Consider the following 24,390-nt stretch of genomic DNA (forward strand, 5'->3'; position numbering starts at 1 on the left):
AAACAAATACTTTTCATAAATAACACTAGATACAAAAAGGCAAGGGAGCAACAGCTTTGAGTTCTAAAAACGTATAATTTTTAAATAATACAACAACTAGCCTAATACACTGAGGCCAGGATGGTTGGAAAGAAGAGCCTAGTTACGCAGCGATGCTCCAACCGAGCCAACCATCAGCTGGAGAAGTTTTCAACGACGGTAATATTAGCTGGGACATTATCGAGCATTCTCCTTCTTTAAAATTTCCCTTCCCCACATAATTCTAACATTCAGCCAAGTGTGGGAACAACTGGACTACATCACTGCTAGATCCTTTGAGAACTGAACGCTTTCTCAACCTCATTTCCCAGTGTTATAGAGAATTCTAATGAATGGATGGTCCGTTCTTAATTCAACCAAGACCCTACTGAATGACATTTGTTTCCTAATTTTCGCTACCAGATATCTTGATAAACCATTTCCTACTTTATTTTCACTCTATTTTTTTTAAGAGTGCTCTTCCTCTAAATAATAGACCCCCTAGCTTTGGCTTTCAAGCCTTCTCAGTCCAGTATACCAGAAGGGATAAAATTAATATCACCTAATAATAACTGCTCCCAATTATCTCTCTCTACATCTTCACAGATTTAAATCCATATTTTCAAATGTCAAAAGAAATTTCTATCCAGATGTAACACAAAATGCCAAGTTTAACCTGTCTAAAACATATCTTCCTACTACCCAACCAATTATTACTTCTTCCTTTACGTAACTGTAAAACCTTCAGATGCTTCTTCCATGGCATGTCTCAGTAAACACTCAAGCAGTACCTATTCTTCCCTTTACTGAAAGTACATCCAGTCCATTTCTGAAACACCTCTAAAACCCTCCCTTCTCCTGACCTACCTACACTGTGTCGTCTAACTTCATCATCTCTCCTCCTCATCATCCAGCACCCTCACAGTCATCTGTTTCCCTGCAGTCTGTGGAGGCAGGCTTTCTGGATTCATGTTCCAGCTTCAATACATCTTAACCACATAACCGTGGGAATTCACTTAATCTTTTTCAACCAGTTTGTTCAACTAGTAATTACAATGCCTTTCCTCAACAATGCTGTGCTCAATATATATTTGCTATTTGTTAATATTTATAAAAGGAATATATTCAAATTCTTCATAGTCTACTTTGCAATCACAGGAGTCCTCCGATTCATAACAGTACCAAAATTACAGTTATAAAGTAGCAACGAAAATAATTGTATGGTTGGGGGCCACCACAACATGAACTGTATTAAAGGGTCGCAGCATTAGGGAGGTTGAGAGCCACTGTTCTATTCTCTTTCTATAAGTGCATTGTGGCTTACTAATATACAACTTCAGGAGGTAGGAATTTTGGGGTTCCTCATCCATGGTTCAAAGTGGCACAGGTTTGGATGTGATCCTAGTATCTCCCCATGGAACTACAGCCTACCTTCATGGAACTTTGGCTGATGATGATGGTTTTTGTTCTACTCTCTCCCCTGCTATTTAGTTTGTGATTAAAAAAAAACAAAAATCCTGTTGATTAAACCATTAGAAGTGTCTGGTCTGTGGTCTTTATACTATGAACTTGTGAGCTCAGTTCAATACAATGTTTTAAAAATTTTACTACTCATGAAGAGTCATCAGAGAGCATCTTTAGAGTCCTAATACAAAACACTTAAACCAAGTATCCAATCATTTTATTTTTATATAAACTACATACCCAGTTTTACAGATCCTCCAAAAAGTGAACCTTTATCAAAAGCATCCTTCCAAGTAAATGTCAAACAAATCTAGATAGAAAGAGAAAATAGAAAATTAGGTTACCTTCCTGGAACTCATTAAAAATAAAGTTTTTTTTTCAAGATGATGACAACATATGTACAAATGTGTTTGACACAATGGATATATATATGGTAAGAGCTGTAAGAACCCCCAATAAAATTAAACTTAAAAAATAAAGGTTTTGTTGTTGTTGTTTTTTCAAGAAAATCCACAATGAGGAAAAGAACAAAAACTTCAATTTGTCTAAAATATTAGCTCCTTTAACCAACTAACTTCCTTTTCCTGGAATGTATATTAAAAATGTTTAAGTTTAAATGCTGGCATTAGGGTATTTCAAATAGTCATTCTGCCTTAGTAATTGTATGTATGTTGCCTGCTCCCCATTATCTTTACAAACAGACAATGGTTTGAACTAGCAGGCACTTCATGAACACCTGTCAAATAAGGTATCAGAAACAAAAGTGAAAAATATGTACTGTAGACACCCAAGAAAATAAAACAGAAAACAACAATTCCATGAAGACAGGGGTTAGAGAACTGCTACCTTTGGGAAATGGTACATAGAATTTCAGGAATGAGATATCTTATTTCTTGATTTAAATGGTGCTAAGATTCAAGCTATATACATGATTTGTCCACTTTTCTGCATGTATAAGTCAGTAAAAATCTTACTTCTAACAAATGCATCTCACTCTGCTTTTTAAAGTACTCCACATTAAAAAGATTGCAAAAACTTCCATCAAAACTCAAACTCACTACCATCGAGTCAATTCTGACTCACAGCAACTCTACAGGACGATTCTAATTGCCTCTGTAGGTCTCTAAAGACTTTGACGTCTTTACAGGGGCAGAAAGCCTCCTCTTCTTCCAGCAAAAGCAACTGGTGGGTTCTATTTGTTACTCTTGCAGTTAGCAGCCCAAGTGAAACTCACTACTCCACCAGAGTTCCACAAAAAGAATTCAGCCTCACTGAAATTACTCAGTATAACCCGACAAAAAGTTTACTGAATGGGAAGGTCCTGGTAGTGACAGTGATGGTACTTTGAAGAGATTTAAATAAAACAAGGGAGCCTTACTGCAGACATCTGGGGGAAGAGTGTTTCAGGCAAAGGCAATAGCTTTAAGGCCTGAGGCTACAGTGCTGGAGGAAGAACAAGGAATACTAAAAGTGTGTTAATGCCAGCAACATTTCCTTTAAGTGGACTAAAGTGCCCAGTTAGCTTCAATTAACACCCAGTAGAGTAAGAGCATACCCCCAATAAAATGATTTTTAAAAGAATAAGAGTATAATTTTTTTTCTTTTTTAAGTTTACTAACTTTGTATTAAGGAAATGTTCGAATAAACACAGAAGTAGCGAGGGGAACATTATGAACCCCTACCCCATATGCCCATCACCAACTTCAACCTCTTGATCATCTCAGCTCACTGACCACCCACAAACATTCCTCCCTCGCAGACCAATCACCCCCAAACACACACACAGACAACCCTTATTATTTCCTGAATATCACACCTATAACAACACTTGTACAAAAATGTTCAAAATCATTTTTATACCATTTTAAAATTTACAAGTGCAAAAAAACCTCTTTAACAAGTTTCCCAAATATTAAGTAAAACATATTAAATCATCAGCATTTCTAACATCTAGTGGAGTCCTGGTGGCACAGTTGTTTGTTAGCAGTTGGACTGAGATCCACAAGGTGGGCAGTTTGAAACCACCAGCCACTCTGCAAGAGAAAGACAGGGCTTTCTGCTCCTGTGAACAGTGAGCCTGGGAACTCCAGAGGGCAATTCTGCCCTGTCCTAACAGTGGCATGAGTCAGCATCAACTGGATGGCAATGAGTTTGAGTCTTTAAGGGAATGAAGTTGGCAATGTTACAGTATACACTTAATCATGAAAGCCTTTGAAATTCTTACATGCAAATGTAAACTCCAGCCCATTATTTTTTAAAGTACATAAACGAAAACTAATGTTTCTTAACGACAGTTTCCTCTTACATCTATAAAGGTCAGGGAGGAGGAAGTGGTAATCATGCATTCATCAATAAGCTACTGACAGAACACAGTTCAATTATCTTAATGGGGCCCAAAAGTGACTGGAAAATGGTATGACTAGAACTCCAAGTCCACTCCTCAGGAAAAAAAGGTTCATATCACAAGGATACAAAAGTCCTAATGTGTATAAGAGTGCCTTTTTATATAAACCCTGAAGATACTGAATAGAAACTACTTAAAAGGAAATGAAGCTCGGAAACACTTGATCCGCTTCTCAAAAAAAAGGAAACGTTCAAATACACACAAAAGTAGAAACAAAGAATATAATGAACCCCCAGTACCCATCACCAACTTGTATTTCTTGCTGCTCTTCACTCATTTGCCACTCACAAACATTCCTCTCCCCCCGACCTCCAACACACACACACACACACACACACACACACACACACACTTATAAATAAAATGAAAACATGGGTAAAAGAAAGTGGGTAGCTTTCAACTACCACATAACTTTAAAATAAAGTCAATTACTTACCTGATTTTCAGAAAATGGAAATTTGGGCTCAATGGAGCAAATCTGGTCATAGTATCTATAAAAGAGTAAAAAATATGTAATATTTATGAGTTAAATATTATGCTCGATTATGTCCAATACAACTGGTTTAATAATACAAATATTTGCTTACTTAAAATGGCCCACAAATCAAACATGAGCTATTTTAAAGTTAATGTAAGTAGTCCTTTAATTTTTACAAAAGTAAAATGTATACAATGAAAAACCAGTGTGCAAAAAATTCATATATACCACCAAAGAAAAATAGTTATCAATCATTTTTGGCTAAAAACAAGCATTAATATCTGCCTGCTAGATTCAAAAGAGGATATGGAATATCGGAGACTATCACTGCTGATGGCGGATGGAATTTAGCCCCCCCGGAGGGAATATCAAAGATGCTTATTTGTGTTTTATTGACTATGAAAATACATCCAATTCAGTGGATCATAAAAAACTATAGACAACATTGTGAGGAATGAGAATTCCAGAACACTTCATCGTGCTCATGTGGAACCTGTAACGGGCCAAGAGGCAGACATTCTAACACTAGAAGATACTGCTTAGTTTAAAATCAGGAAAGGTGTGTGTCAGGGTTGTATCATTTTATCATACTTATCCAATCTATATGCTGAGCAAGTAGTCCAAGAAGCTGGACCAAATTAACAAAGAGACACAGCACCAGGATTTTAGGAAGATGTATTAACAAGCTTATCATGAAGAAGGCACAGTGTTGGTTGCTTACTGAAAGTCAAAAAGACTTGCAACCCTTCTGAAGATCAAAGACTACAGTCCTGGAGAAGATAGAAGGAGAAGGGGGGAGAAAGGGGGAACCGATCGACATATAACCCCCACCCCTACCCACCTGCCGGGGTACAAACAACAGAAACGTGGGTGAAGAGAGGAGACAGCGGATGGTATAAAAATATGAAAATAAAAATAATTTCTAAATTATCAAGGGCTCATGAGGGTGGGAAGGTGGGGGAGGGAGGGGTAAAAAGAGGAGCTGATACCAAGGGCTGAAATAGAAAGAAAATATTTTGGAAATGATGATGGCAGTGTATGTACAAATGTGCTTGATACAACTGGTATATGGATTGTTATAAGAGCTGTAAGAGCCCCCAATAAAATGACTTATTAAAAAGGAAAAAAAAAACCTAAGACTACAGTTCTCAGTATTGATTACAACTCAATGTGAAGGGCGAAAAAAAATCCTCACAACTGGACCGATAAACATCATGATAAACAGAAAAGACTGACATTGTCGAGTGGGTTTGAACTGCCGTGCCACCAGGGCTCCTTAGTAATGAATTATAAGCCATTGAAGGGAAAAAAGACCTTATTAGTATAAAGTGAATAGAGAAAAAGAGACACTCTACCCTACAGGAACACTAGCTCATTAATTACCACAGAAGAAACGATAGATAAATGCTATAACATACAATTTTATAACAAGAGCAATAACAACCAATAACTGCACATTAGAGGCAGATATTTATGTATATGAGGGCATATGAGAGGGCATACACATACATGTATAGATGTATCTGTAGGCATCTATCTATATGTTTGTGTGCACTGCATATATATTAATATATATAATAAAGCACATAGGGGGCACAGTTACAGAGACTTCCTAGACAAATTCAAACCAAGGGACTGATTTACTGAGTTAAAAAGCTTTGAACTATAGTCTCGTGGGGCAACATAACCGATTGGCATAACATAAAGTTCATAAAGGTAATGCTCTACAACCTACTTTGGTGAGTAACGGGATTGTAAAAATTGTGAACGGTCAACTAAGATACAGCTAACTGTGGGTCTCTATTCACCTGTAACAAAACAGGATAAAGGAAACCAAAGACTCAGAAAAAACCCTTTACTAATAGCCCACAACCTCTTCTAGTCTGAGACAAGAAGAACTAGATGGTGGCTGGTTAGCGATAAGAACACAACACAGATGGTTCTTGATAGAATGAGAAAAAAGCGTAGAACGAAACTCACATTCCTAAAACAGGTCACACTTACTGGACCAAGTGACTTGAAGAAACACCAAAAATATATCCCTAAAGCATTATTTAAACTCAAAACTAAAGTCACACCCAGAGATCATTTTTAATCCAAATAGATATTATAATATTATGCTTCCTTAAATAATCAGCTACATGACACTAAACAGTCAATATTTACCTTTAGAAGAAATGGCAAGTGTTAGAAAATAGTAATTTATTATTTTTCAGAGTGTAATATTTGATTCAAGTAAGATTCATTAATGAAGGCTAATTCAACAAATTTTGATAAGAATCTAATAGTTTTATAATCTCAATATATCTCCTCACACAAAAAAATTTATATATAACATACTTATTAACTGTTACTGTTAAGAAAGTTAGCAAAAAGCATCTTAAGTATAAAAATTAACAGATCAATAATAGGACAGATCAAGATAATACACAGCACCACTTCTGTGGTCCTCCTGCCCAAGTGCATAAATCATGAGGAAATATCCAATAAACTCTTACTAAGGGACAGTCCACAAAGTAACTGGTCTATACTCTCAAAAAAATGTCAAGGTCGTAGTGGTGTGAGTGGCAAAACAGGGAGGGTAAAGGGAGAATGGGTAGGAAAGAGGGAACCGATTACATGGAACTGTGTGTGACCTCCTCCCTGGGGGACAGACAGCTGAAAGGTGGATGAAGGGAGATGTCGGACAGGGCAAGATATGACAAAATACCCATTTATAAACTATCAAGGGCTCATGCGGGAGGGGGGGAGCGGGGAGGGAGGGGAAAAATGAGGACCTAGTGTCGGGGGTTTGGGTGGAGAGAAAATGTTTTGAGAAACGATGTACAAATGTGCTTTACACAATTGATGTGTGTATGGATTGGGATAACAGTTGTATGAGCCCCTAATAAAATATTAAAAAGGAAAAAAAAATGTCAAGGTCGTAAAAGACAAGGAAAAACTGATGAACTGTTCCACACTGAAGGAGACGTGACAATTACAACATAGCACCCTGAACCTATCAACATTCCTGGGAAAATCAGGGAACTATAAATGAGTGAATTCAATGGTAATACTGAATCCAAGTTAATTTCTGGATTTTGAAAGTTGTACTTTCGCTATGCAGTAGAGTTCAAGAACATGTCTAGGAATTCAGGAATAAATAAAATATTTAAATATATCCTAATGATCCTTACTTTTAGGGGGAGGGGCAGAAAAATAAGTACATACAGACAACAAATAGTATAGTAGACAGCGATAAATGCTAAAGGAGTAAGGGAGATAAAGTGTATGTAAAGGGGAGAAGGAGAAGACTAGTTTTAAACAGCATGATCATTTAACTATATAAAAAATTACGTTAATCACTTCTCGGCCTTTTGGCAAAGATCAAGTGTAAAAATTACGTTGAAAGTTTTAAATAACATGGGTAGAGGAGATGATGGAGAGAACCAGGAAGGTATCCGAGGAAAGAGCATTACTAATTATGGAAGCAGCAAGTACCAAAGTTAAAAAAAAAACTACCTATCTATGGTTCTGTTACAAGAATGAATTAAGTGCTACCATTGAGTGTGCCCACAAAGAAGGATCAGGCAAGTGAGCTGTGTGCTGGCTGATGCAACAAGGCAACTGCTCTGGCTATAGCGCTGGGATGGATAAACGTTTCTGAAGACGGCTATTTTATAGCCCTTACCAGTCAAAAGCGAAATTAAGGTCAATATACAGGTATACTTGTCTAACAAGAGAAAACGCCTGCCCTGTCCAGCCCTTATCTGAGCTGGCTGTCTCACATGGTGGACACCATGTACACAAAGCTGCCCAGTTCAGTTGGACACATTCTCTGAAGCAAGAGTGCAAGAGTCAAAGGAGCCAGAGTGTCTCAAGTTTCAAAGTTCTCTGGAGAAGGAAACAACTGAAACATGCGAATCCACTTTATCATTCAGACTTTACTATGTCAGCAAACACTAGCCCAGGAACTACTGTCAGCAAAACAGACCCGGGCTGCCAGTTTCCTCCTAGAGCGGAAGGCGCAAAGCCATGTGCTAAATCAGAGTCAATCAAAACACATATGCAGGAAAAAATGATGCAGTAATCTTTACAGATTTTAATGCAGAATTGATTTTTCAAATCAATTTTATAAATACCTAAACAGCAGGCTTAACCGGTATCATACCAGCCTAAGTAAAGGTCAGGTTCTCAAGTCAGATAACCATGAGTTTGAATCCTAATTCCAATAGCTATCAGCTAGGTGAATGTATCCAAGTGACAAAGTATACAACTTCTCAATGTTTTGAATAAGTGTGAAAAACTCTATTTAAATATGAAGAACAGATGATATAATATTCACCAATAAACACAGCACAGTAGTTAGGTTATTATTATGTAAACATACAGAAATGCTTTTATATTCTCCAGCCATTTATACACCTTAACTACCAAAGTTAGCATAAATGCAAGGATAAGTACAAATTAAATGAACTTTATAAAATGTCAAACTATTACTATTATTTCCCAGAATAACCCCCATTTACCTTGGTGATGTAGTGGGTTACAAACTAAGCTACTAAACCCTAAGTTATCAGTTCGAACACACCAGCTGCTCTGAGGAAAAAGGCTGAGGCATTCTGCTCCCAATAGGACTCAGAAACCCAAAGGGGCAAGTCCACACTCTCCGTGAGTTGGAATGGATGCCATGGCAATGAGTTTGGTTTGGGTAAGGTGTTGTACACACTTCACAAGGCAGTATTTCCTCCTCTCGAGCCCTTCCCGGGAGAATTCTGAGCTCTGACTTCACACCAAAATGTCTATTTTTAACAACCTCTGGGAGCTCAAGTTTTGTTGAGTTTGGAGAACAAAAATGAGAGTCTGAAGCAGCAAGATCAGAGCTGAAAGCTGGCAGGACTAGGTTTCCCAATGGCATGCTTGTCGGACCACCCCTCACTACCCTCGGAAAACGGAATGAGCAAGTACACTGCTATGATTGAAAAGAATTCTTCAGTGCAACTATCCTGGCCTTTTTCTGACTAATGGAGTTTTCCATGTTCTTAAAACATTTTCCTAAAAAAACAACAACAAACATTACCATAACCTTCTGAGCTGATCTCCCTGAATTTAACTAGCCACTGTTTTGATTGGACTTTTGTTTAAAGGCATCCTAATGAGTAGCACTGAAAGAACCACAGGCTGCCAAAAGAACCAACAAATCTATCTTGGAAGAAGTACGGTCAGAATGCTCCTTAGAAGCAAGGATGGAGAGATTGTATCCCATGTACTTTGGACGTGTTATCAGGAGAGACCAGACCCTAAAAAAGGACATCATGCCTGGTAAAGTAGAGGGCCAGTGGAAAACAGGAAGGCTCTTGACTAGATAGACTGGCACAGTAGCTGCAACAATGGCTCAAGCTAAGAACAATTATTAAGATGGTACGGACCAGGCAGAGTTAACTTCAGGTTAGAACCAATTCAAAGGCATCTGACAATAACGGGTATGCAGCTATTCAACCACAGCAGACACATGTGTAAACTTGTTTTGTTCTGAATAAATCTGTGCAGGTAAGAACTACAACCCTAATTGCAATACTTCCTACCTTACCCACATATAAACCAAACCGAACCAAACTCACTGTCATCAAGTCACTTCCCTCCCAAAGCCAACCTATAAGGCAGAGAAGAACTGGCGCTCCGGATTTCTGAGAAACCTTTATAGGAGCAGAAAGTCTGGTGGGTTAGAACAAGTGACTTTACAGATTGTAGCCCAACACATAATCTATAGCGCCTCCTTTAACTTCACATAGTTCAAAACTCTCAAGGGAAAATACAACTATTTAATGCATGGTATTCAGTGAGCATGTCTCTTTTAATATGCCAAAAATAGGTACAAAATTCTGTTTAAAAAATTTTTTTTAATTTAAAAAATAAGTGTTTGTGAGTTAGAGTATCATAAACAAAAACCATCCAAATTAGGCAAGGCAAAATTGCATGATCCAGGATAGCCCCAGTCTGTGTTTAAGTTCAACTCCAGACCACCAACCAGAGTAACAAACAAAAAAAATCCAAAGAGCCAGGCCCAATAGTGGTCAGAGTTAAATACTGAGCCTTATTTTCATACCTCTTCATTTATCCAATGTATCACTAACATAAAGAATTTTTAATGAAGCATTACAGAAAAGAGTAGTAGAACAGTAAAGAAATCAAAATCTTAGCCCAGTTTCATCACTAAATTAGTTACAAGGGTTTAAACCCTCATACAAAATGAATACAGGACAAATTCTCTTTATAGACAGAATGGTAATGATGGGTCAAGCTGAGTATAAACTGAGCCTGGTCATTACAAATGACTCCCTCCTATGTTTCTTGCTCACAAGTGCTCTCTACCCCAAACACACACACACACACACACACACCTTCCTGCAGTTACAACAAAAGGCTCTCATGCAGATCGGGCCATGTCACCCTTTTCATTCAAACTTGTCAATCAGAAGGATACACGGTACCTCACCAACCCCAGCCACAAGTCTCCCACCTCTGAGGGTATATTTGTCCTGTGACTTTTTTGTCTCCGGACTACTGATCTCTCTTCCCATCCTCTGAGTATTCCAGTGGGCTGTGCTTCCCAACAAGGCCTGTTACTTGATACCCTAATTTAGACTAGGTTCTTGTTCTATCATATGGTGCCAAAACCCAAGAGGAAGTAGCACCAGGACTGCACTCGGGTTGACTGCCTTCCTGGACTCCCCTCCCAGACCTGCCAGAGCGGGTGTCGTACAGGGACCTTCTCTGCTTGCCATTAGAGACCCTGCATCCACACACTGGCTGGTTCTGAGTGAGTGTATATTTGGGTTCATTGTCTGTTTCTTGGGTTCTCCACCCATCTCTACTGACCTTTTAGAAAGGTCCCTCTTGAAAATCCTGGTACCAGAACAGAGAAACTCTAAGCCCCTGGGGCACAGGTCACACTCTGCTTGGGGGTGTTGGGGACACAGGACACCTTCCTGATCTGCCACCCATTCTACTCCCTTCACAACCCCACCCCATCCCCATGAGGAGTACCCAATCAATATTCACCTCTGGGGTGCCTACTTGTTAATCTTACATCTGTGGGACTAACCCAATTTTTAAGCCAATAATGCCTAATTTTTCATTGCAACCAGATCTGGCCTTATTACAAATTAGCCAATAACTAAAATTGGCCACAAGATGGCACTCTCAATTTAAAAGTCCCCAGGGACCTTAGTAACTTTTGTCAACATAACAGCAACTTTCTAGAAGTTCTTTAAGTGCAGGCATTTTTCTACCTTTGCTCTCATCCCCATCTTTGTCAAAACTGTCCCACTTCCCTATTCCTGCTAATCCAGGAAAAGCCCTCTCTCTCAGACTGTTTCTTCCATCTCTCCAACCATGTTTCTCCACCCACAGCAGCACCTGTCACCCCACCCCCTCTTCCTTCTCCTGTCTGCTACGGCTTTCTCTCCTCCTCCTCCTCCTCCTAATAATCCTCCACCAGTCTTGTCCGTAACACCCCCAGCTTCTTCCACCTCCTCCGACCCACCATCTTCTAAACTGCCATCTTTTCCCCCATCATCCCCTCCCACTTACTGTGCATCACCATCTTCCTTCTACCACCACCATCTTCTGTGCTATCTTCCCCCTCCCCTCTGCCCCACTGCCTCGACCCCACGCCGATTTATGCTCAGCTCTTCCTGGTTCACAAGCCTCTTCTATTTATCCGAAGATTCCACCTTCAGCCCCTGCCTCCTTTCTACCTCTCCGTGAGGTGGCTGGGACTGAAGGACTCCTTAAAGTACATAACACTTTTTCTCTTTCTGACTTATCGGTTCTCAAAAAAATCTGGGATCTATTTCCTCTGACCCGGGCACTTATATTGAAAAGCTCAAATATCTCAGTCTTACAATCTTACCTAGCATGATATTTATATTAATCTTACAACTACTTTATTCCCCCGAAGACAGGGAGAGTTTGGATAGCGGCCCACAGAAAGGTGGTGAAATTCATGCCCAGGACCGAAATAAACAGTGAGCTCCAATGCAGTTTCCCAACGAGCGCCTAACTAGAATTATCAACTCGGTCAGGGGGTCCGTACTCTTCAAGTTGCCATGGTTATTCACCTCATCGAGGGCTTACAAAAGACGACCAATGAAGCAGTCAATTATGAGATTAGAGAACTCTTTCAAGATCCAAATGAAAATCCTGCCCAAATTTTATCTTGCCTCTTGGAGGCTTTTCCTTAAGTTCACCAGGGTTGATCCATCAACACCAGGTGGCACCAGTGTACTTCATTCACTCACAGTCTGCTGCCAACATTGAGAAAGCTTAAAAAGCTTGACAATGGTCCTCAACTCCACAAGACCTCCTCAATGTGGCCTTTAAGGTTTTTAATAAGGAGTAATAGGAAAAATTAGATAAACTAGAAATAGAGAGCTAAATATCAGACACTAGCTAACACCCTTCAGGACAATATGGGAGAATCCACTGGACCCTGCTTTAAATGTTCCAGAAGGGACATTGGGCATGCAAATGCCCTAATCCTTGTCTTCCACTGAAGGTTGACCCACACTGCAAACAAGGAGGACACTGGGGAGTTGATTTCCCTTTCTGTCCCCGAGGAAGGACAGTCTCTTCCATAATACCTCCAGAGCAACCTGCTCAAGACACCTTGCTGCCAGGGCGTCTAGGCTCAGCAATAGAAGACTGACCACCACAAGCCCTGGATTGCGATCATCACCTCAAGTAAGCCTATTTCTTTCCTTGGAGACACAGGGGCCATTTATTTAACACTAAACAAACATTCAGGACAAACTTCTTTAGCATCCACCACTATTGTAGGAGTGCCTCAGGTATAGTCTCACAATCACTCTTATGCAGCTTTTATAATATACAATTCTCACACCAGTTTCTAGACATCCCAAAATGCCCTGTCCTCCTACTGGGCAGATATATTCTTACTAAATTCAAAACAGTTACAGCTTTTCATTTACCGGGGCTTTCCAGGCTCCAAACTTGTTTCTATTCCAAGTCACACCAGACACCCTTCCTGCCTCCAACTCCCCCCAAAATAACTCTAGCGTCCCGACACTCGCCAATCCATTCCCTTCCTTTACCACCTGCACTAGTTAACCCACAAGTTTGGGATGCCACCCAACAGTTATATGTCACCACGGATGTAGATGCTAATCATGCTTATGTGCCCTATCCACCACTGCTAGAAATTGTAGCGTGGACTCACATCAGTCCTGTCATATTTGTAAATGATTATGTGTGGACCCCGGGGCCTTGGGGAAATGGGAAAACCAGACACCCCGAGTAAGAAGGCAGAAAATTTCATTTTACCTAGGCTTTAAGGTGTTATCTTTGTGCATGGGTGCCAGCCCTAACTGTCTACCATTAAACCACACGCTTGGAATAACTGGCTGATGTTTACCACCACTGATTATGGCTTCTACATGATAGGAAATGCACCTACAGAATATGAGAACTCCACTACCATGCAGGGAAGAAGAGCTATAGACCCGTAACACCATGAGTTACAGTCATTTTGAAATCATTAACTCAAATGGCTCAAATGCCAGGGGTCTTATGGAAAATTATTAAGAATTGACACTGTCATGATCATTGACTGGGACCTCATGGAAAATTTTTTAACAAATTGCTCTGAAGAATCTAATTTTGCATCACGTAATTATGTCAAGTAATTGTAAATGGCACGAACCTCTAACAGTATTGTCACCACCGGGTCACAACTGACGGCATGGCATGATGGAGGCCTTGCATCTCCTCATCCTAGGTTGTTAAAACCCAACACAGGACCCAACAGTGAGACCTATGGAAAATACCTCTCGCCACCAAACCTTTTAACGGGATATAAAGGAAGCTTTACTTCTACCGGTTAGTCTGGTTCTATATACACCTACCATAAAAATAAGATGGGATACATAGTTTCTTGTGTAAAGTTGCCCTCTGTGCCCACTTTTGAGAACATCTTAATAGCTAAGACTACACTCAATGCCACATGCACTAATTATAGACTGTATACTTGCCTTAGCCATACCTAAACCTCTCTAAAGGCTTAAAGTGCCAGGTACAGGTGTGCAGATGGACCACAGATGGGAGAATAGTCCGGAAACATTGTTAGTGTTGCAGATAATGTCGAAGATGTTACAGAGATCTCGTGGATTCGTGGGAATGATCATTACATCCATCACTGGGCCCATAGCGATTGCCACCACTGCTGCTGTTGCAGGAATCTAGCAAAACCGAGCATTTTATACAAAAGTGGGAAGTAATTCATACCAACTGTGGACCATGCAAGCAAAATTAGATGACAAACTAAAAGAGAAAATAGCTGAATTGTAACAAACCATTCAGTGGCTAGGAGATCAAATCATGTACTTGCAGCAACAATTAATGCTAAATTTGATTGGGGTATCACTGATTTCTGTGTAAATCCTGATCCATATAATATAACCTTACATGACTGGGCTTTAATTAAAAATCATTTGCAGGATTTAAGTGAAAATTTCCTTTAGATGTAATTTAACTTAAAAGGGAAATTTTCAATACATTTAAGGACAGGTTAAAGTCATTCCCTAGCTCTGATGTAATTAAATAATTGGTAGATAGTGCAGTAGCTCTCAACCTTCCTATGCTGCGATCCTTTAATTCAATTCCTCATGTTGTGGTGACCCCCCCCAACCATAAAATTATTTTCTTTGCTACTTCGTAACTGTAATTTTCTTTGCTACTTTATAACTGTAATTTTGCTACTGTGAAAGGGTCGTTTGACCCCCAAAGGGGTCTTGACCCACAGGTTGAGAACCGCTGGTTTAGAGGGATTCAACCCACGTGCCTGGGTTCAAAGCATTTTGAATAGTGTAGGTTCTAGCCTAACTGTGCTACTCTTGGTCATAATTTTAAAATTACATGCTGCTTCTATAGAAAGTTTAGACGTATGAAAAAAAGGTCATTTAGCCTCAACAACTCGTTTAAATGTTATGCATAAAACAGAGGGAGAAATGTGGGAAACTGAGGAATGGGCCCAACACTGACTAAAGGGGTTGGGGGGACAAGACCCATGTGGTCAAATATCCTTGGCTCTTGAAAATCTTGGGTCCCATTAACTACTGTCACTATTGGAACTCTTGGTTGAATATGTATAACTATGTTTCGGACCTGTCTGTTCAGCCGCTTTCAACACTTCTCAGGAACACATGCATGCCTTCACCACACAATCCTACACGGGGCTCCAACCCCTAGAGCTCTCACTGGACCATGCCTAGACAGGACAGCTGCAAGGTTTTGCAACCACTGTCCAGCAGGAAGCAGTTACAGAAGATATGACCTTCAGCCCTATTCCCTATTATCAAAATGCAAGCATGAAGAGTCCAGCGGAGTATAAACTGAGCCTGACCATTACAAGTCTCCCTTCCATGTTTCTTGCTAAGATTCTCCCCAGCCCCCCACACTTTCCCACGGGCGCACCAAGAGCCCCTCATGTATGTCAGAAGCTATGTCATCCTTTTCATTCAAACTTGCCAATCAGGAGGATGCACAGTGCTTTCCCAACCCCAGCCACAAGTCTCCCACCTCTGAGGGTATACATGTCCGTGACTTCTTTGTCTCGGGACTACTGCTCTCTCTTCCCATCCTCTGAGTATTCCAGCAAGCTGTGCTTCCCAATAAAGCCTGTTGCTTGATACTCGAATTTTGGCTTGGCTTTTGTTCTATCAGATAATAGTTCTGACAAGTTATTTTGTTTACAACAGGAAAATCAAACCACAGAAAAGTCAACTCTATTTCAAATCCTCTAAATTTTTTATTTAAATAAATATTTCACCAAAGAAGATAACACAAATGGTCAACAAAAGATGCTCATCATCATTAACAATGAAAAGCCTAAACCACTGGCCATGGAATTGATTCCAACTCATGGCAACCCCATGTGTATCGGAGTAGAACTGAACTTCATAGTTTTTGATGGCTGTGATCTTTTTGGAAGTGTATCAATAGACCTTTCCCTCAAGAAGTATCAGGATGGACTCAAACTGCCAACCTCTCAGCACCTACACCAACCAGGTACTTTAAGGGACATGCAAGTCAAAACCACAAGTGACACCACCTCACCCAAACTAGGATATCTAACATAAAAAACTAACTAAACAACAAATGTATGAGAAGAAGTGGAGAAACTGGAACGCTCATCTATGGCTGGTGGGAATGCAAAATGGTACGGTGCTATAAAAGCTTGGCAGTGCCTCAAACAGAAAAACATAAGCAAAACAAACTAAAACAAGTTATCATTTCCCACTCATCAGATTTAAAAAAAGCAGTAATTTAAATTGTGAATCATTCTGTTAATAAAGATGCAGAAGAACAAAAACTAATATGCAAACACTGAAACTAATGGGCACTTTGGGCCTGGGGACTCAGGATCATAGTCCTAGGGAACACCAAGGTCAACTGGCATAACATAGTTTATGGGACAATGTTCGACATACTACGCTATTGAGTTGCAAATGGAGTCTTCAGCTTCTGAAGAGCCATCTGAAGTGCAACTACTACTGGTCTCTTCCCATCCAAAGGAAAGAACAATGATGAAAACAATATTTCATCTAAAAATACATGAAAACAACCCAGTGGACATCATCCTAAGGTGCCATCAAGTCAGTTCTGACTCGCAGCAACCTTATGTACAACAGAAAGAAACACAATCTAGGCCCGTGCCACCCTCAAATTGTTAATGATGTTGCAGCTACTACGTCAATCCATCTTGTCAGTGTGGGAAACCGAGGACCTGGCAAGAGGTGTACTGGTTTGTAGCCTGCACTTGTGACCACAGGTTTGACATATGATGTGGCATGCTAGACCTAGTGAGAAGCACCCTGCCTCCACAGTCCCAAGACAATGGGTAGCACCCAAGGACGTTTCTTCACAGCCACCCCCCATAAAATGGTAATATAAAGCTGTCTTCCACAGATGCCTGGCTCCTCACATACAAACACAGTTAAAGGATGCGCGATCAAGGAGCAGTCAGCTCCCTTTGTCTCTTATAAGGAGAGATGAACATAGGATGTCTCTCACTTACCTGATACTTCTTATGAAGTATCCCTAGATACTAGAGATCTCACGATATCCAAGATTAACACATTGGCCATTCTACTGTGTATGTATAACAAGAGCATTGCAGGACTCATTCTAAAAAGCTCATTGTTGAATAAACTCTGGACTCTTCCCCAGATATTGAAGATCAGTCCCCTGAGCCTCTTTTTTTTTTTTAAATCATTTTATTGGGGGCCCATACAACTTTTATCACAAGCCATACATACATCCATTGTGTCAAGCACATTTGTACATATGTTGCCATCATTGTTTTCAAAGCATTCTCTTTCTAGTTGAGCCCTTGGTATCAACTCCGCATTTTTTCCCTCCCTTTCCCTCCTTCCCTCATGAACCCTTAATAATTTATAAATTATTTTTTCATGCCTTGCACTGTCTGATGTCTCCCTTTACCCCCTTGTCTGTTGTTCATCCCCCTGGGAAGGGGTTATAAATAGGTCATTGTGATCGGATCCCCCTTTCTCCCCCCACCTTCCCCTTAACCTCCCGTTATGGCTACTCTCAGTATTGGTCCTAAGGAGTTTGTCTTGTATTCCCTGTGTTTCCAGCTCTTACCTGTACCCATGGTACATACTCTGGTTCAGTCAGATTTGTAAGGTAGAATTAGGGACATGATAGTAGGGGGGAGGAAACATTAAAGAACCAGAAGAAAGCTGTCTATTTCATTGCCCTCTGCTTTTCTTTCTCTTTTTCCCCATAATTGTGCCACCCCTCCTCAGTTTCCCGTTCAACTGTGAGGCAGAGTCATAACTCTTCCTCTTTCTCTCCCCCCTCTACTTCATCAGCAGTGTGTCCTGCTCCTGGCACTGGTCTCACCGGCTAACTCCACAGTAGGTGAGATGAAGTCTCACCGTCTTACTTTAAGAAGCACTGTGGCTGTACTTCTTCCAAGACAAATTTGTCCTTTTGGAAGTCCATGGTACTTTCAATATTCTCCTTCAGCACTATACTTCAAATGCATCAACTCTTCTTCAGTCTCCCATATTCAATGTCCAACTTTCACATGCATATGAGACAACTGAAAATACCACGAGTTGGGTCAGGCACACCTTAGTCCTCAAAGTAAAATCCTTGCTTTTCAACACCTGAAACAGGTCTTGTGCAGATACACTCAAGGCACTGTGTAGCCTGATCTCTTGACTGCGGCCTCCATGAGCATTGATTGTGGATCCAAACAAGATGACATCCTTGGCAATTTTAATCATGTTGTTCATCAGTAGGTCCAGTTGTGAGAATTTCTTCCATAACCTTGAAACCAGAGCTACACAGCACTCAGCTACCATTCCCAACTGCTCTGAAAGAGATCACATTAGACAGTCCTAGATAGAATAGGAGAAAACTGTGGGACAAAACTCAAACCATAAAAGAAACCAGGCTTACTGGCCAGGTACTGATACCCCAAACTATGGAATCCCCAAAACTATGGTCCTTGGTCACCTTGCTGGTGGGCAACTGAACTCACTTACCACTTCAGGGGCTCCATTTGCAGCCAAACCATAAATATGTCTATAAAGAAAATATTAACAGTAGAGAGATACACCTTGAAATAATCAGTTATTTAAGATCAAACAGGCAGCCTTTACCTAAGGACTAAGTTCAGAAGGGCAAAGAAACGGATATGGAAGCAAAGCACAGGCAGGAAGTATGGTTACATTGATAGGAAAATGAATGAAATCAAACAGAATGTATATAAATATTTTAATGTAAAATGGATGATCTGCTCTAAAAGTCTTCACCTACTTCACAAAAGTAGCAATGCAGACAGACAGCCATGTACATCAATGTACACTGCTGCACTATTCACAATAGCCCAAAGACAGAAACCATCTGTATGCCGATGAACAGATGAATGGGCACACAAAACATGTTATATACATATAATGGAATATTTATTCAGCCATATAGAAAAACGAAATCCAGACACATGCTACAACACGGATGAACCATAAAACTTTGTGCAAAGGGAAGACAAGCACAAAAGGACCAAGACTGTCTATCTCACTTACATGAAATCATATAGCATACGCTGATGTACAACTTCCAGATCATTCACTTAAGTGTGCTCATGTTATATCTGTAACAGATCAAGCAAAAGCCACCGAGAACACACAGACAGGGAAATACTGCATGGTTCCAACTCAGTAAAGGTGTGCGTCCAAGCTGTACCCTTTCACTGTACTTGGGCAATCAGCTTGCCGGCATCGATTTGATGACAATGAACTTGGTTTGGTTACGCTAAGTAAATAATTTGAGAGGCTGGACTACATGAAGAAAAATGTGGCATCAGGACTGAAGAGAGTTCATTAACGACCTGTTATATAAAGATGGCACAACTTTGCTTGCTGAAAGCTCAGAGAACTGAAGCACTTACTGATGAGTTAGAAGACTTTAGCCTTCAATAAGGATTACACTTGAACATCAGGAACATCAACACTTGAACATCAGGAACAACAACCACATAATTGGACCAATAAGCAGCATCATGATAAACCAAGATAAAATTGAAATTGTCAAAGATTTATTTGTATCTACAATTAAGGAAGTAGCAGTCAAGAAACCAAATCATGGCTTTTAGTTTTCAGTTCAGAAGATGCCTTAGGCAACTCTCTTCATTGCCCCCCCACCCCAGATGATTCATCCTAACACCAGCTACATCCACCTTGCAGCTCAAGTTCAAACTCAATAACATCAAAGTCATGCAGCTAAGGTTCATGGCCACATGGGCTCCCAAGATCAGTCCCCTGGGTTTGTCTCCAAATAAAACTGGTGATGACTGCAAGGAATTAAGGATTACTATGAGGACAGGCCCAGAATGAGGTGGTGTCTTCTGCATTGCCCTAATCATCAAAGCCCTCAAGACCTTCCCAGGGACAGGAAGCAGCAAAAAAATACTAAGCACAGTAGGAACATCACTCACTTCTGATGAGATCATCAGCACTGCCCACCAGATGTGACATCCATCTTTAACCAGAGAACTCTTTGGGACTCTTAAAGAGACCGTGGGGACTGCCTAATTTGGGGGCTGCAATGTTGATGGCCACCACCCTCATGATAGCATTGATGACATCAACAATGGTGCTGTGGAAGGTCCAGCAAGTTAAGAACCACAAAAGGAAAACCGTTAATAAAAGATCATTTGATAACCAAAAAAACTAGAAATCAAACCCTGTATTTACATTGGACAAATCTGCTGCAAAAGACCTCTTTGTGATAAGAGTTGTATGAGCCCCTAATAAAACAATTTTTAAAAAAATCAAAAAAAATGTTAAAAAGTAAAGATGTCACTTTGAGGACTAAGGTGTGCCAGACCCAAGTCATAATATTTTCAATCACCTTATATGCATGCAAACACTGGACAATGAGTAAGGAAGATCAAAGATGAAATGATGCCTTTGAACCATGGTGTTGGCAAAGAATATTGACCAAATTATGTATTGTCACAAGAATAAGAGCACTGATGGCAGTGGTAACACATTGGGCTGCTAAATGCAAGGTCATCAGTTCAAAACCACCAGTCACTCCTCAGGAGAAAGACTTTCTACCATCAGAAAGAGTTACAGTCTCAGAAACTCACGGGGGCAATTCTATCCTGTCTTCTAAGGTCACTGTGGGTCAGCATCAACTTGATGGCAGTGAATTTGGTTTCTGAGTCATAAGGATTAACACATTTATCTTGTAAAAAGTTATCACAGAATGATAAATAGTGGCCAATGCCATATAAGGGAAGATGTTGTAGAGCAGTTCTTGGGAAATGTCCAGGGGCTATGGTTGCTATCCGGAGCATCAGAAAAAGAATCAGTCTTATGTTTCACAGAGCAGAGTGCTGGAAAGAGTCAGCACTCCGATGACCTTCACGGAATCACCATGCCAGCCGGGGCTCACCAATCTGCTAACTTTTTACACAGAATGAACTCTTACACATTTAAGTCCTTGATAATGTGGGATCTACCACATGTAGGTAAACCTAATGGAAAAGTTTTAGTGAATGCTACTCATGTCTACATAAAAATTGTTTTGAAGTTTTAAAACATATTCATTCTAAAGAATGGCTAAGGACCTACGTAAATGTGAAAATGCTACATGAAGTACCAGGGCCCTTGGTGTAATGGGTTAAGCATTGGCTAACTGAAAGGGTAGGTTGGTTCGAAACTGCCAGCCACTCCTCAGGAGAACGATGAGACCGTCTGTTCATTGACAGCCGTGGAAACCCTACGGAGCAGCTCTGTCCTAGAGGGTCACTGTGAATCAGAATTGAAATGCAGAGGATTTAGGTTTTTGTTTGATTTATAATAGGAAGTAGCAGAGTAGGTGTCCCTAGATGAGATGTACAATGAAGTACTGAACTACTTGCCAAAAGGTTGGCAGCTCAAACCCCGACCCACCCCCAAAGTTACCTTAGGAGCCCAGTGTGGGTTCTGCTTCCAAACGCTGCCTTGAAAGCACTATTAAGTAGTTCTACTCTACACAAATGGGATCTTCAGGAGTCAGAATCAACTTGGACAGCAGCTAACAACAAACTATCAAGACTGCTGGTCCTTGCAGCTCAAGTCTTATCTCTGGAATTGATACCAAGAGCTCAGAATCATTCTGAGCAATCTATTCCTTTCCTTTTGGTAAGCGACACATGTCCAATGCATACTAATCTTGCTTGCATATGGAGAAGTTAAACCAGCTGGGTGACTCAGACAGTCAACTGCATTAGCCCATTTTCCCACCATCACAAGCTGGTCCAACCCGAGATCATCAGAGGGTTCGTATGGCCTTGTGGCAGAGACAGGGAGAAAAGCTCAACACTTAAAGCACCCAACTGCTTGTTCACCTACTGAAAGGCTGGCCGTTCAAGCCCACCCAGTAGCTCTGCAGAAAACCTAGAGATCTGCTTCGGGAATGATTACAGCCACAAAACTCCCATACAGCATTTACATGGAGCCACTAAAAGCAGCACGTACAACTAACTCTCTTCTGTAAGATACTGAGCATTAGGGGGCCATTATAATTACACTAGAGCAGACAACTTCATCACTACAGGAATAAAGCTCACCTAAGAAAGAAGGCATCATGGAGGGAAGATAGAAAGCAATATCCCTAGACAGCCTAGGCCCAGGAAAAGTATGTTTTTAGCTGAAGCTAGTTTAACCTGAGTTTCTTCTACTTGATCCTACTGCAGCACATTGAAACAAGAATACACTGCACATAGGATGTGAGACCATTAACAGGGTGGGTGAAATGTCTAAATTAGAAAGTATTCTAAAAAATGTCTTGTCGTTTTAACTGGAAAATATGATCATAAGAGGAACCCTCAAAAAATAAAGTGTGAGGGTAATAAACAGTTGCTTTTAAAAAGTAACACATTTACTCCATTGCATGCACTGTCTATGAACAAACGGACTTACAACCATATACCTTAAAACCTCTATTATGTCGCTCAAGTTTAATTTCAAATAATTTTAACTGTTGCTCCTAACTCAGAACTCCCAATATTGGATTAGGAAGAATTCAAGAAAATAGCTCATTTCAAGTGACTAATGTAATGAGTATTAAACAGCCATCTAGTCCAGAGGCCCTTATTCCCCAACAGCTCTCAAGCAACTATTAGGACATTAGCTTGGTCCAAGAAAGTCATAAGACTGTGATGCAGACGCTGGGGGTGGAAGAAGAGGCTTTCAGTTAAGAGATTTTTTTTTTTAAGGTGAAGAAAGCGTATTCTGGGCAAACGCAGCGAGAGCGATCAGAACGTGGCAGTAGGCACCGCCCAGGTAACCGAAGGGCTGAGCCCCAGCGGGGTCAGCGGTGCCCAAGCGGCCGGCCGGCTCGGGCTCACCAGCAAAGAATGCGGACCACACCTACGAGGCCGGCCGGCCGGGCCAGGGCGGGGCGGCCCAGCCGCGGCCGTGGGCGTGAAAGGAAGCGGGCGGGGGGGCAGCTGCGGACCACAGCAGCGGACAGCACCCACCCGACCCCGACCCCGCGCCCCGCGCCCACCTCAGGAGCGTCTCGAGCGAGCCCTCGTGCTTGTCGAGCGGGCGGCCGAGCGCGGCGCGCCGCAGCTTGCTGAGCTCCTCGGCCGCGCGGCAGTACTGGGCCTGCTCCTCGCCGGCGCTCGGGTACGTCTGCTGGATGAACTTCACCAGCGGCTTGGCCAGGTCCACCTCCGAAGTCTTCTTCAGCTGCACCGAGATGAACGTCGCCATGGCGCGCGCCTCGGCCGCCGCTCGGGTCAAAGGGACGGTTGAACGGCGACAAGGGCCAAGGTGCGCGGGGCACCGGACTGGCGGACCGACGGGCCGACGGACGTGCGCTCGGGCTGCGCCTTGGCCCCGGCCACTTCCGGGAGCTTCCGCGCAGGCGCGGCCGACGCACGCCGCGGCCCCCGCGGACGGTCACGTGGAAGCGCCGCAGTTCAAAACCACCAGTCACTCCTCAGGAGAAAGACTTTCTACCATCAGAAAGAGTTACAGTCTCAGAAACTCACGGGGGCAATTCTATCCTGTCTTCTAAGGTCACTGTGGGTCAGCATCAACTTGATGGCAGTGAATTTGGTTTCTGAGTCATAAGGATTAACACATTTATCTTGTAAAAAGTTATCACAGAATGATAAATAGTGGCCAATGCCATATAAGGGAAGATGTTGTAGAGCAGTTCTTGGGAAATGTCCAGGGGCTATGGTTGCTATCCGGAGCATCAGAAAAAGAATCAGTCTTATGTTTCACAGAGCAGAGTGCTGGAAAGAGTCAGCACTCCGATGACCTTCACGGAATCACCATGCCAGCCGGGGCTCACCAATCTGCTAACTTTTTACACAGAATGAACTCTTACACATTTAAGTCCTTGATAATGTGGGATCTACCACATGTAGGTAAACCTAATGGAAAAGTTTTAGTGAATGCTACTCATGTCTACATAAAAATTATTTTGAAGT

The 24,390-nt window shown here is 41.3% G+C and overlaps 1 protein-coding gene across 2 annotated transcripts in view; it reads right to left on the reverse strand.

Moving 5' to 3' along the window:
• The window catches only part of LOC101639733 (programmed cell death 6 interacting protein), a 64,838-nt gene extending 41,110 nt beyond the window's left edge, over positions 1–23,728 (reverse strand). The window contains exons 1-3 of one of the 2 annotated variants that reach the window (XM_004704061.3): positions 23,454–23,728; positions 4,323–4,377; positions 1,723–1,792 (exon numbers count right to left, since the gene is read on the reverse strand). In XM_004704061.3, the coding sequence (XP_004704118.1) occupies positions 1,723–1,792; positions 4,323–4,377; positions 23,454–23,662 (334 nt within the window). In that variant the 5' untranslated portion in view covers positions 23,663–23,728. The remainder of the gene's footprint in view (positions 1–1,722; positions 1,793–4,322; positions 4,378–23,453) is intronic. The other variant, XM_004704062.2, reaches the window with a different exon arrangement.
• Positions 23,729–24,390: the final 662 nt, after the last annotated feature.

The sequence above is a fragment of the Echinops telfairi genome, unplaced genomic scaffold, assembly GCF_000313985.2.
Source record: "Echinops telfairi isolate 266 unplaced genomic scaffold, ASM31398v2 ScPeMD7_7420;HRSCAF=8458, whole genome shotgun sequence".
NCBI classification, from domain to species: Eukaryota; Metazoa; Chordata; class Mammalia; order Afrosoricida; family Tenrecidae; genus Echinops; species Echinops telfairi.